The 14,674-nt window shown below is 41.4% G+C and overlaps 1 protein-coding gene across 2 annotated transcripts in view; it reads left to right on the top strand.

Moving 5' to 3' along the window:
* sema3h (sema domain, immunoglobulin domain (Ig), short basic domain, secreted, (semaphorin) 3H) overlaps positions 1-14,674 on the top strand; it is a 165,683-nt gene that overhangs the window by 57,608 nt on the left and 93,401 nt on the right. For both annotated transcript variants that reach the window (XM_060835738.1, XM_060835737.1), the window contains exons 2-4: positions 2,493-2,647; positions 9,974-10,036; positions 13,811-13,930. In XM_060835738.1, coding sequence (XP_060691721.1) covers positions 2,493-2,647; positions 9,974-10,036; positions 13,811-13,930 — 338 coding nt within the window. The remainder of the gene's footprint in view (positions 1-2,492; positions 2,648-9,973; positions 10,037-13,810; positions 13,931-14,674) is intronic.

Genomic DNA, 14,674 nt, shown 5'->3' with positions numbered 1-14,674 from the left:
TTTTCTACGCCACATTCCTATGTGTTGGTTATTAATATCAGTTGTTTGTGACATGCCAGTTAGCATAAAGTGGTCTGACTAAATCAGCACTCCAGAAGGAATCACTGAATCCTTAGTGAGTTTAAGTTGGTTGTAATTAAAACCAAATGCGATTCCGATTTATTCTTTTACTTATTGCTGCTCATACTTCAGAAGTATACGATGCAGAATGAACCAGAAATAGAAACAGAAATTGCTGGAGCAACTCAGCAGGTCTGGCAGCATCTGGAGAGAGAGAAACAGTTAATGTTTGGAATCCAATACAGCTGTCCTTCAGAACTCCAGATTCTGAAGAAATTGGAGGCAAATAGCACTTCTGCCAATCCAGTATAATCTCAGGTTTCCATCTTGTTAATAATTTGAACCAAATTTCTGATGCCATTATTAGCTAATCTTGATGAATCCTTGCTTCTGTTTAGATTCGTTCAGGAGTCTAAGGAACTCTATGAAATATTCTACCAATCGTCTTTTAGTAGGTTGTTCCATGACTAATCTTTCCTTCATACTTCCACATCTAGCTGTTATTTGACCAATGGCAGTTTGACATTAGCAAACTTGACTTTGCATTCATGCTCTCAAGAGTGAGGAGTCTTGATTATGAAGTATGTATAAGTGCTCTATCTTACACTTCTGTTGCAGAGTTGTTGGTAAAAGAAAACTTAGACTTGAGTTCTAAACCTCTTGGACCACATCATTGAACTGCTGTAGGTTGTAAATGGTGTTTCTCCAACACTCTGATAACATAGTGATGCTCATCCCTGCATCAAACTTGGTATTAATGAAATGCAACAAGAGCCTCTTCCCATTTGGAATACCACATGGTTTCCCTCTACCATACTGGATCATAGTCATAGAGATGAACAGCCACGGAAACAGTCCCTTTGGTCCAACCTCTCTATGCTGACCAGATATTCCAACCCAATCCAGTCCAACCTGCCAGCACCTGACCCATATCCCTTCAAACCCTTCCTATTTATATATCTATCCAGGTGCCTTTTAAATGTTACAATTGTATTAGCCTCCACCACTACTTCTAGCAAAATGCCCTATAGTTCTGGACTCCCCTACTCCAGGGAATAGACTTTGTCTATTTATTCTATCCATTCTTCTCATGATTTTATAAACCTCTACAAGGCCACCCCTCAGCCTCTGAAGCTCCAGGGAAAACAGCCCTAGCCTACTCAACCCCTCCCTATAGCTCAAATCCTCCAACCTTGGCAGCATCTTTGTAAATCTTTTCTGAACCCTTTCAAATTTCACAACATCTTTCTGATAGGAAGGAGACCAGAATTGCACGCAATATTCCAACAGTGGCCTAACCAATGTCCTGTACAGCCGCAACATGACCTCCAAACTCCTGTACCCCATACTCTGACCAATAAAGGAAAGCATACCAAACACCACCTTCACTATCTTATCTACCTGCAACTCCACTTTCAAGGAGCTATGAACCTGCACTCCAAGGTCTTTGTTCAGCAATGCTCCCCAGGACCTGACTATTAAGTGTATACGATCAAGCAGGAGAAAGTGATGACTGCACATGCTGGAGATCAGAGTCGAAAAGTGGAGCGCTGGAAAAGTAAAGCAGGTCCGGCAGCATCTGAGGAGTAGAAATGTCAGCATTTTGGGTATAAGCCCTTCAAGCAGGCTCTGTAGGGTCTTACCATGAAACAGGATGGTGACAACAAATCTATCAGATAGTTCAAACAACATGATAAGCAATGGTTCATCTAACAAAAATATGAAGTACTGAATATGGACACCTTGGAATGATTCTGTAATCACATTATAATTAGTTTAAGTATTCCCACTTGTGTGGAAGAGTGGAATATGCCCAGAGTTTCTCAGTAAGTAAAGTCCCCTGTGCTCTGCCTGAACAATATGGCTTTTCTTCAATCTTGTACACATCACCTCTACCTGTATAGCTTTCTTCATTTTCCACAGCCAGTAGTTAAATGAATCTAATTACAATTTACATCAAAATTTGGACAGTTTTGTGGTATGGCCATCTTGCCAGGCAACTTATTGATATTTTCCAATCAGCCTTTCAGAGTTGTTATGCAGTGGGACTTGAACCTGGGTGTCTCTGACACTATGAGCTGCAAGAGGGCCTTAATAGGACTTTTATTTTTATTTAGCCTATTTTCTGACCAACCTGTTAAGAGATGTTATTACACACCTCTGGAGCAAGTGCAACTTTGACCCGGGCCCTATAGTGTAGGGCTAAGGACACTGTCACTTCACTACAAGAGGACCCTCCTAGGAGCTCGTTTGAGGTTACCACAAAGTTCTTTCACCTGGGATCTTTACGATCACCTGTGGAAGAGACTTCCATCCTTTAAGTCCAATTTGAACTGAACTCCAGTGGTGCCAGTCCTCATTGTATACACGAAGTTAATGCTGTTGATAATCTCAAAACTTTGTTTTTAATCATTACGTTTTTTTCTCTTTAGAGTTGATGCTAAACAAACGGATCATCCCACTCACCTTCAGAGCTTCCAACTTGCATTCCATAGTCCTTGATGAAGATAACCGAAGACTCTATGCTGCTGCGAAGGACTACCTCCTGACCTGTAATCTGGATGACATTTCGAGTGGAGTGAGGAAGGTAAAAAAGGTGCAATTCCAGCTGCCTCTGGCCTTGAAGATGGTTAGATATGAATAGTGTTGTGTGGTTGGCTGCACCAAAATACAGACAGGCATGAACAGGCACACAGTGAGCAGCGACTAAAGATTTAAATTTAGTGAAGTGAGAGGTGCAGAGAGAGATTGGAATATGGTTAATGAATTAATAAATTTACAGGAGCAATGTAAGTGGATAAGACCGTCAAATAGAGCAATCATAGCAAATGCATCAAGTGTTAGAGGACTCCTAGCACCTATGTAGAATTAGTTTGGTGCTGTTTTGCTTCCAATTTAGGAGCCATGTTTGAAAAGAACATAAATTAGAGATCAGGGGTTCCTTTGATTGTGTCTCTATACTGGCAATACCGGAGTCCTGAATGTACCCTGCATACTCATATGGGCTTTCAGGAAGGCAGAAAGGTGTGGATATTATTCTAATAACGATTGACTCGTGACTGGTAAAGGACACTTTAAATGACAGGCCTCCCCAGAATTGCCATTCATTGAAAATGATTCTAATTTTGTTTTACCACAAAAAAAACAGACACTTAATGAAAACTGTCACCACTTGCTACAATCCCTGAGCAAGTAGTGAGTGAGTGAGAGTCCAGCTTATTCATATATATCAGTCATTGAGCCGGCTAATCACTATGCAGGAAATAGAGCCAATTGAGTCAGCCTTTGACACTCGTGGGGTTAAGAACACATCATTGTGAGATGGTTATTGCTTGTCAGTGCAAGTGTTTGTTTTTGATAGTTAATTATATGGAGCCTGTGAATGCCACAGAAAACAGAAGAGTGTTCTTTGGAATTCTGCATTTTTTTTTAAAAAAGTGCCAACTTGTGATGGCTGAACAAGTGACTTAAATGTATGGAATGGAGCTGTTATTGAAGTTCAGATGTTCATTGAAGTTACATTTCTTTTGATGGACAAGCTCAGTGATGGACACTGAAAACTGTGTGCAATTTTCAGACTTATTAACCTGTTTATTTTAATCAAGTTATTGCTAGTCTGGAAAAGGCACATAGAGGATCGTGGCACCAGTGTGTCAAGTTGCTCATAGCTGAGCTTGATTGATTAGACAATAGGCCCCATAGACCACAGTCGCCAGTCATTTATCATGGTGTTTCTGATCCATTCAGTTTCACACATGCTGGCTGCTACTGGCTCTGTGGAAGCTAGCGGATGCATAGGCTTAGGAGTAGATCAGGTGCCTTGGCCTGGGGATGGTGTGCAATAGGCAAGGAGCAAATAGTCAGACTTCAGGACAGACGGATAGAAAATTTGTGCTGGGGAGAGTGGGACAAGAGACACTGTAGGTGAAAATATTTTCCAATGTATATCTGTAAGAACATTTCTATGACCGGAGCCTTGCCTATTAAGCTGTAATCAAAAGGCAGTTTTACTTTAGAGACTGACACTGACTCTGAAAGCCTAATCAGAATTGATCCTGATTTGGATGATTTGTGGGTCCTTAAAAGAATCTAAATTTTATCTAACTGAAACATGGGGGCCACATGGTGGTTAGCAGTATTACATTAGCACAGATCCAGGTTCAATTCCAGCCTTTGGTGACTGTGTCTGCGTGGGTTTCCTCCCACAGTGCAAAGATGTCCAGGTTAGATTAATTGGCTAGGTTAAATTGCCCATAGTGTCCTGGGCTGTGCAAGCTAGGTGGATTAGCCATGGTTGGTGGGGGGAGGTGGAGATGCTGCTTTTGGAGGCTCATGCAGACTTGATGGGCTGAATGGCCTCTATCTGCACTGTAGGGATTCTATTTTATGATTCTAAACAATTCACTGTTTTGAGTAATGCAATGAGCTTTCTTAAAAAAAAAGCTAGGGAGGATTGGAATTCCATAAAACATCCCGCCATTTTGCCTCTATTTCAAATTCCTGCTGAAAAATGAGGCAAATGCAGTTACCGATGTGCAATTCTCCCTGCCCAACTGGACCCTCGTAATGTCCTTTTCTTCTTTCAAAACCTGTGGGTGGAAACATCACTTTCTGAATGTCAATTTAGCAAGTAAGGTAGGGCGCATATCCTGGGTCAAAATCCTGGAATTCCCTCCCTAGTGGCATTGTGAGTTGACCCACAGTAAATGACTGCAGTGGTTCAAGAAGGCTGTTCACTACCACCTTCTCAAGGGCAAGTAGGGACGGGCAATAAACGCTGGTCAATCAGCGATACCCACTTCCCACAAACGAATAAAATGTGTCGAGATATGGGCATTTATTGGTTGTATATAGTTCCTGCCAGCCAGTAAATATACAATAGCCTGGTGATATCTGGTTAAACGGTGCCAATCAATTGGTAGCATATAGCTTTATTTCAATATTCAATGATGGTAGGGATGTCCTGCCTCCCTGGTGTTCCAGTATTGTCATCTGACCCTCTCCACTTGGTGTTAGTTGCAAACAAAGCAAACTGATATATAGCTAGCAATGTAGCAGTTAGTTAAATATTTAGATGCTTGACTAGGAAGAGTTTTATCCTACTGCACCAGCTCTCTTTGTTACAGTTTTCAAGTATTTGCTTACAATGATGATCGAGAACTAGTGAAATGTTAACGCCCACGTTGTACTGGAAAGAATTGACTTTATTAGGTCAAGCTAAGTTCAGGTTTCATGGTAAGAACGAGCCAAATTGAACCAACTAATTCCTTTTGGGGCACTTTTGGTTATGTGATGAGTGAGGACAACCGATGATGACAGATAATTGAGACAATAAATTGGTAACCAGGTATATTTCATCTAACACGTGTACACAGGCAAAGCAACTGCATGCAAACAGAGCTGTTTGAAGTGTGGCTCCTGGGACTCTGTCTGAATGTACATCCTACACTGTCAGGACTTGATTCCTGGAGCCCATTAAATGTAATTGCAGCCAATTATAGAACCATTGACTTCCACTGGGAAAGGTCATTTCCAATTCAGTTGAGTCTGATATTAAAGCTCTGTATCAGAAGATGAGGTTAATGGTTCCTATTAGTAAGTTGTTGTTGAAAAATGTGCCTTGGAAAAAGCAAAACAATAAGGAAACATTTGCATTTGATCCTGACCCCTATCCTAACAATGGAGCACACTTTGTATGTTATGGGATTGTGACCCTTCTCTGATCAACAGAAATACTGAGACATAAAGATTGCTATGCAGGCAAATGTGAGATCTACTTGCACCCAAGAGGCAAAGCAGAGACACTTTTTTTAAAAAAAGTATAATGATACAAACTGGAAGGGTTTAAAAAGACTTGGCAGTCTGTGTATTTAGCTCAGTAAAATATTTTGAACAGCTATAGAAATTAATCAAAAAGGCAAATAGAATGCTAGCCTTTTTTATCTAAGAGAGGCAGAATATTGGTGACAGTGTATATGTTTCAGCTTTGCAAAATCCTAATTCGGCTGCACAATGAGACAATAAAATGTAGGAGCAGAAATAGGCCATTCAGCCCATCAAGTCTTCTCCACCATTGAATAATACCTTGGGGCAATCTGATTCATTCTCAACTCCACTCTACTGCCTTATCTCCCATGACCCTTGATTCCCTTACAGATTAAAAAAATCTGTCCTAGCCTTGAGTATACTTTGACTCAACCTCAACAGCCCTCTGCAGATTTACTACACTCTGAGGGCAGAAAGTCCTCGTCATCTCTGTCTTAAGTGGGTGACCTCTTGCTCTGAGATTCTCCCACAAGATTAAACAACTTTTTCATATCTATTCTGTTAAACCCCAGTCATCTTGCCTGCTTCTGTTTTAAAAAAAATACCCCTCATTCATTCTGTTAAACTTTGATATTCCTGATGAAAGGCTTTTGCCCGAAACGTTGATTTCGCTGCTCGTTGGATGCTGCCTGAACTGCTGTGCTCTTCCAGCACCACTGATCCAGAATCTGGTTTCCAGCATCTGCAGTCATTGTTTTTTACCACCTAAATAAAAGATTGATCAACTCCTACTCTCCTCCTCCTAAGAAAATCTCTTCATACCTCTGATCAAACTGGTTAACCTTTGCTGGGCTGCCTCTATTGACATATTTTTCCGTGGACAAGGGGTCCAAAACTATTCTCAGTATTCCAGCAGTGGTTTAATTTGTGTCTTGTATAGTTTTCTCTTTTTATGCTCCATTCCCTTTTTGATAAAAGCCCTTTGCCTTTCCTATTACCCACTGAACTCGAACACTAGCTTTTTGTAATTCATGCACAAAAACTCCAAAATCTCTTTCTGCACTCTTTACTCATTTAAATAATAATCAGGTCTTCTGTTCTTCCTGCTAAAGTGCATAGTTCTAAGTTTCCCACATTATATTCCATCTGCATTTTTTGTCCACTTAATCTGTCCATATACCTTGGTAGACTCCTTATGCCATCCTCACTACTTATTTTCCCATTTATTTTTGTGCTATTTGCCAATGTGGCTATAGCATATTTAGGTTTCCTCCTCCAAATCATTACTATATGTTGTAAATAATTGTGAGCCCAGCACTGATCCCTAGGCACTTCACTAGATACAATTTGCCATCCTGGAAATGCCCCCTTTATTCCAACTCTGTCTTCTATTTGTTAGCCAATTCGCCATCTATGCTAATGTACCACCCCACTGTGAGCTCTTAGATTATTAAGTAACATTTATGTGCTGAACCTGAATGAAAGCATTCTGGAAATCCAGATATTCACAGCATCCCAGATGTGTTTTTACTAGTGTCTTGAGTAGCTTTAGCAAGACTTCCTCATTTTTATGCTCTGCTCCCTTTGCAATGACAGCCATTTTTCTTCCCTATTACCCTCTGAGCTTGAATGCTAGCTTTTTGTGATTTGTGCACATGGAGTACCAAAATCCCTCTCTGCTTTCTGCAGTCTTTCCCCATTTAAATATGTTGAAAAGTCATGTTGCAGTGCATGCATCTATTGGTTCTCATTTTATCTATCCTACTTGCTACATTCTTGAAGAACTGAGGGCTGGGGTAGGTATTGCTTGAAGAAAGCATTTGAATCTGCCTTCCTTGGAGATGGTTGTGACAGATCAATGCCAATCAAATACCAGAAGAGGGCCAAACATTAATGGCACCATTGCAATTCTAGTATAGGAGAATTGTGAGCAGTGTCGGGGTCACACCTTAGCTAGGACATGTTAGATTTAAAAGAAGCAAAGGTTTACCGGAATGATACCTGATCTTCAAAAGTAAAAGTACAAGGATAGATTACACAAATTAAAGTTGTGTTCTGTGGAATTTAGAAGTGATCCGCTTAAGGTTTTCAAGTGGGATTAGACTCCAGGCCAGCTTCAAGCCAACAAGCTGCCATGAGACCAGTGTCTTCTGCTCACAATATGCCACCGCTATGGTGATAAGGCACTCCCCTCAATTTGCCCTTTGTCTAGCTATGAAGCTCCACAGCCTGATGACCTAAATCGACAGCCAATGAAAATTCATGAACTTTGCTGTACTTGTTTGCTTATGAGCGACTCTCCCATTCCCTGATGGTGCTGTGTCTGAGTGTGTACCAATGGACTGACATAATGGTGAATCACAATATCAGTGGATGATTGGGGAGACACTGGCCTAGTGGTATTATGGACTGGACTGCTATTATGGAGACCCAGATAATGTTCTGGGAACCCAGGTTTGAATCCTGCCACAGCAGTTGGTGGAATTTTAAATTCAGTAAAGGAGTGGAATTAAAAGTCAAATGCTGACCATGACCTCATTGTCAAAAGTTGGGAAAACCCATCTGGTTCACAAATGGCCTTTTAGAGAAGGAAACTGCCATCCTTACCTGGTCTGGCCAATATGTGACTCCAGACCCACAGCAATGTGGGTGATTCTTAAGTGCCTCCTGGGCAATTAAAGATGGGCAATAAATGCTGGCCTAAATAGCGACCCCTCATTCCCGTGAGTGAATAAACTAAAAACTCCTTGTTGTATATGGTTTAACTTAACTGCTGGATTGTAGGCCAACCCCAATGATCAGCTACTCATTTTACATTGTGCAACATTTATTGCACTTTGCCGTCTCCGGGCGTAATGTTCAACAGCAGCCTGACTTAAAAATAAAGCAGCTCACCTGTAACTCTGAGTTAAGCACCCAGCAGCAAAGGCTAAAGTCTATTGCATTGATTTGCAATCAATCAATTTGCTGGCTCTCTTCATGGCAGGAGTGTGTTTTTGACTTCTACTGCAAACAGGTTTCTCCCCCAGGAGCAGCAGTGTGATGTGAAGAATGAGATAGTGATGCTTGATGGGGGTTGTTGACATTGACTCCGAACTCTCTGCACTAGAATATGTCTGGGCAGCAAAATCTCCAACTCATCAAAATCTTAATCACCAGCACCCCTCATTCCAGACATTCCCGGTTTCAACACTGTCACTATCTCTGTTGGCTTGATCTGATTAAATACCTGAGTGTTTCACAGTTCCAGTTAGTGCATGAAAAATTAAATAAATTCAGATACCTGTGGGTAGACCTGACGTATTGTTGATTTTATGAGTGATGCCATGTGGCATGGAGTGCTTTTGTGTTTGTTTCAGGGAGGTGAGAGATAGCAGTCCACTGGAATGATGGTAGCAGGGTAATGCCAAATGTTCCCACCTCCGATATGGTGAGGGCTGATTTAATCTGAATCTGAATTTCACACTATCCACAGAAGCCAGAATTACACCAAGGCTAATGGTTTTAAAGTCACTAATATCAGTGGCATCTATTACCTTGTAACATGCCTCTCTGTGGCTGAAGTAGGCATTGCTCTAAAAGTATTTGGACCTGCCTTCCTTGGAGATGGTTGTGACCAATCAATGCTGATCAAATACCAGGAGAGGGTCAAACGCTGATGGCACTATTGCACTTCCACTATAGGTAGCATTATTTGTATAATGTGGAATAAACAACAGAAACAAATCTTTCTTTTTCATTCATGCTCCGGATATGACAAAGTCAGCCATTTATTGGTTGTTCTGAGACAGTGTTGGTGGGGGGTGGGGGTGGGGAGGTGGTGCTTTTATCTTGAATGGCTTCACTTTGACTCTGAATGCTTTGATAGGAAACCTCGGGGGCAGTTAAGAGTTGGCCATGTTTGATGGCAGGAGATGATGAAAAGTACAATAACCCGAGAGAGGATGGTAGATCTCCTTCACTGGAGGAAATCCGTTTTTACGGCACTCTCAAAACAGTTGACAATACCAGCAGATATTCAAAACGTGAATTCAAATTTTCAACCTGTTGTGGTTGAATTTTCAATTTTGTATTTTCTGGATTATTATGCTACCCCATATTCCAATGTGTTAAAAACTACATAAATACTGTCTTTTGTTCCTCCCAGTTATACTGGCCAGCTACCCCTGAAAGAATAGCTGAATGCAAGATGGCTGGAAAGGATCCTGACGTGAGTATATACAAATGGCTTGTGTTTTCAGATAGAAACTTAACTACAATATAGAAAGGGAACATCTTCCTGTACTGTGGAAGGTACAGTTTCACTGGAGAGCAGCACTAGCCATCAGGATTTCAGCTTGTTATTTGAAGGAAAATTTGTTTTGTATATATCTGACTTTGAGAGATATTAGTGCTGGAGAATGGAACATTTAACTCATTTCATGCATTCAATATGGCTTGATGTATCATAACAGCTAAACGAGGAATAGACTCCATTTTCTGCAGCTTCACTTCTGAAGAACTAACTCTCTTACACACCCCACCACACTGCGTTTTTTTTGTGTGCCAGCTGTCCTGTGGCCTGGCTGATTAGGAAACCTGAAAATGTGACTGGCTGTGTTTAGTTCAAGAAGTTGCAACTGTCCCACCATCATTGCACACAGTTTTACAACTGAGCTTTCCTCCTATCTGACCGTCCAGGTGTTAGAGGTATGCAAACTCATTGTTCAGCTCCCTTTTCTGAAAGAAAAAGACAAGTACTTTTTCTTTCTTAGAATTATAGAATCACAGCAGGGCAATATGGTGGCTCAGCAGTTAGTACTGCTGCCTCAGTGGTGGGGACCTGGGTTCGATTCCAGCCTCAAGCGACTGTCTGTGCGGAGTTTGCACATCCTCCCTGTGTCTGCATGGGTTTCCTCCAGGTGTTCCAGTTTCCTCCCATAGTCCAAAGATGTGCACGTTAGTTGGATTGTCTGTGCTAAGTTGCCCAGAGTATCCAGGGATGTGTAGACTAGGTGGATTAGACATGGGAAATGTTGCAGGGATCTGGTAGGGAGGCTGGGTCTGGATGGGATGCTTTTCAGAGGGTTGGCACTGATGCGATGGGCTGAATAGCCAGCTTCATGCTGTAGGGATTCTTTGATTCCTCTTTCTATCCCACCTTTGTTTCATGTTCTTCACTATGTTCCAGACTGTGCTGAGGAGATGGCCACTGTTCAGCTAGTCATTGAGACTGACTAGGGAGTACTCGAGTAATAACTCTCCCAGAGGACATTTTTGACCTTGTATTCCACAGCTCAGCAATGACAATTCAGCTCAGTTGCAGTATGTCTCATCCCAGGTCTGTTGAACTGTTCACCTCAAGTCACCATCGTCTCTAAGCAATTTATTCTCTCACAGCACTGGGAAACATCCCACTGTGAAGTTTCAAGTTGAATGGGTTATTCCTTCTGAAATGATCTACTCAATGATCCTATGTTTTGCAGCTGCCTAACGTAGATCAGTTTGCCCGATGCTGACAGTTTGAGTTTTTTAAAACAAACCTTTTTTTTAATGTTTATCCAATTATTTCCCTGACTTTAACTCCACTTATAGTGTGTCACCATCAGGAGTTGCTGGCAGTCAGAATATGAAACTGGGAAGCTGTTGCGGTCCCTGTAGAGTCTGATAACTTCTGGGGATAAAAGAACAGGTGTATTTCCCAGACACTGGAAAGAATCACAAGATGCAAGTTTATGATTTGAAATGTTTAAAATACTTTCAAAAGATCAAAAATTACTTAACAGGCAATTAATACAACAGATTATTTATGCACGAGCTGTTTAAGTCAATCAAGATGATTCTTTTAAAACCGTTTTCTGTTCACTGTATTCTGGCAGATGTGTAGCATTACATCAAGTTTCAAGTGACTCCCAATATTCCAACAGGATCATGTCTTCTCCCTGTCATGTCTTTAAGTGTCCTCCAACAACCATTCCATTCTGCTGAATCTTTCCAGAGCTGAATCTTTCCAGAACTGACTCCCACTGGCAAGGTCCACCTCGGTGACTTTTTGTTCATTAAATCTCCAGAAATCTCACTTGTTCTGCTCTGTTTTCAAACAAAAAAAACTCAGTTTTTTGCTTCGTTGCTATCAAAAAAACGGTCAATACTGGCTGTTTCGTTTTGTCAGTGAAGTTCAAGACATAAAAAACACTCCCTTGATTTCAGTAAGTTTGTTTGTTTTAACCCCTGGAGCAACAAAATCACACAAGCCTGATTCTGAGTGGAGGTGTTTGAAACGTCCTGATCAGAACATTGTTTAATTAAGGAGATGTTTTGAAATATTACAATCTTATAAAGTTCATTGTTTGTAGTGATTCTAAAACCAAACCTTTTTGCAGATTTGTACAAGGAATCCAAATAAATTAAGTTTTACAAACAGCGAACTTCTTGAATCATTTGATAACATTTTTAACAGCATAGATCATACAAATGCAGTCCGTTATGACACAATGCGATAGTTCGGTTCTCATGTGATATCCCGCTCTGGGAGAATCATGCAATAGCCACATCGCTTAAACTAATGAAGCTGGAATGACACTATAGCTGATACAGGTAAGGGAAGTTCGTGTTCTACGTTCTTCAGTCACGTTAAAGCCAATTTGCGTTGAAGAAATGGACTATAGATTAGCACACAGTCATTTCATTTCATGGACTCGCTCCACTTGCATCCGATTAAAGTTGAGTCAAGAGATAGGACAAATAATTTATAATTTAAAAGGTTGGCATCCTATTACATTTGCCCAGAACAATGTAGATTTTTTTTTGAAAAGTATCACTGTGTAGCCTTTTCTAAATTGTAGCTGGAACATGAAATAACTTTTTAAAATTAGAACTATGTCCCCTAAAGCCCTTTTAAGAAAAAGGCTATGAACAATGGGACCATTAATTGAGATTGCTAGATATTTGTGGCCTAAGTGAACAGATACAAATCCAAGATGGGTATTGGATTGAATACTGTATTCCTGCCTCGGGATGCTGATGCAGAAATTCCTCAGGGTATATATTTTCTATTCAACCTGTTGGGAGATATTACTCCCCTCTGGAGCAGGTGGGACTCGAATCCAGTTCTTCGAGATCAGAGGCAGGGACACTGCCACTGTGTCACAAACCCTTAAATTCCTCAGAGTAGTATGTTCGCCTAAACCATTTTCAGCTGCTTGCTTCATGCTATCAAAAGAGGTCATGAACACCGGACAATTGGTTCTAAACATTGCACATTCATGACTCCACAGACACTGAAGTAATCCATGAGCATATGTGACCAAGGCCACAATATAATCCAGGTTAATAAGTAACAAGTTACATTCGATCACTCAAGTGCCAGGGAATGGCCATCCCTCAACACGAGCCAATCAAATCATCACCCCTTGATATTCAATGGCCTTAACATGGTCCTGGAATCCCATACTATCAACAACCCTGGGTTACTACTGACCAGAAACTGAACTGGGCGAGTCATATAAACACAGTGGTTACAAGGACTGGCCGAAGGCTAGGAGTACTGCAGCAAGTAGCTCACCACCTGATTCCTCAGTCCACCATTTATTAAGCACGAGTCAGGAGTATGATAGAAATACTCCCCATGTGTCTGGATGGGGGCAGCTCCAACAATACCCTTTCCCTAAGGACATTGCGGGTCAACCTACAGCATGCGGATTGCAGTGGTTCAAAAGGCAGGTGTGCACCACCACCTCAAGGGCAGATGGTGATGAGTATCAAATGCTGGCCAGCCAGGGACCTCCACATCCCCTGAAAACAATTACAGAAGTTCCTATGGGGTAAAGCAAAGTTGGTTGTTGCTACACATAGCTGAAACTGATCAAAGGAACAATCGTAGAGTGTACGATTCACACCTGTTGGTTTTAAAGTGAGATTAAATATTGGGTTCACCTCTAGTCTGAGGTGTTTTGTTGGTCAGCAGGTGCTGAAAAGTAATTGGAGTCTCCTGATTTCTTTGCAGCTGGACTGTGGCAACTTCCTGAGGGTCCTTCACTTCTACAACCAAACTCATCTGTACGTTTGTGGGACTGGAGCCTTCCACCCACGCTGTGCATACATTGCCACATCGATGTTCAACAGGGTAAGTGTCCTGGCTACCCCACACGCATTTTGTGAATGGTCAGCCATTGATGGAAAGTTACACTGTACAGTGCTGTAGCCTGTACTTTATTGACTGGGGCAGGGTACAGGAGGAACATAGAAACTGGAAGCTGTAGTGGATTAACATACTGTTCTTTTCTTTTATTTGGAAGGTTTGGGTGGGAATGCAGACTGAGTGATTAACAATGGGCTCTCTGTACTGGTTGTAAAAATCCAACATAAATTTAGTTCAATCCAACCCTGAGAGAGGCAGTCCATGGTACAACGCATGATTCAATACTAGTTGGCAGCCTGACCCTGGGAGCTAGGGAAGAGAATGAGAAATAGCAAAAGTGTGGTGGGCTTCTCAGGGTAGGGCTGGTGACATTATTTCAGTTTATTGCTGACAGAAAGCCCAGACCTCTTTGTTTTATTTGTTAGCGGTGGGCGAGATCATTTCTAATTTGTGGACACCGTGAAAAGTGGCTTCAGGATTAGTCAGGAGAATCGGTTTGCCAAGCAACGTTAAGTATTGAGCACCATGTGGAGTTGGCAGGTTAGGTTTTCGTAAACCTCTTTGCTGTTTTTGGTTCGGTTTGTTTGACATCGCCTCTCCAACCTGCAGTGCACTCCCAACTGAGTAAAATTGAATTGACCTGCTGTTCAGACTATCACTTTACCGTACCATGTTCCACACTATTACAGCTGATATAAACAGCTTCTGTGGACCAAATTCCGTAGCTAT

This window comes from Hemiscyllium ocellatum, chromosome 14 (genome assembly GCF_020745735.1).
Source record: "Hemiscyllium ocellatum isolate sHemOce1 chromosome 14, sHemOce1.pat.X.cur, whole genome shotgun sequence".
NCBI lineage: Eukaryota > Metazoa > Chordata > Chondrichthyes > Orectolobiformes > Hemiscylliidae > Hemiscyllium > Hemiscyllium ocellatum.
This window is presented reverse-complemented; position numbering and strand designations above follow the sequence as displayed.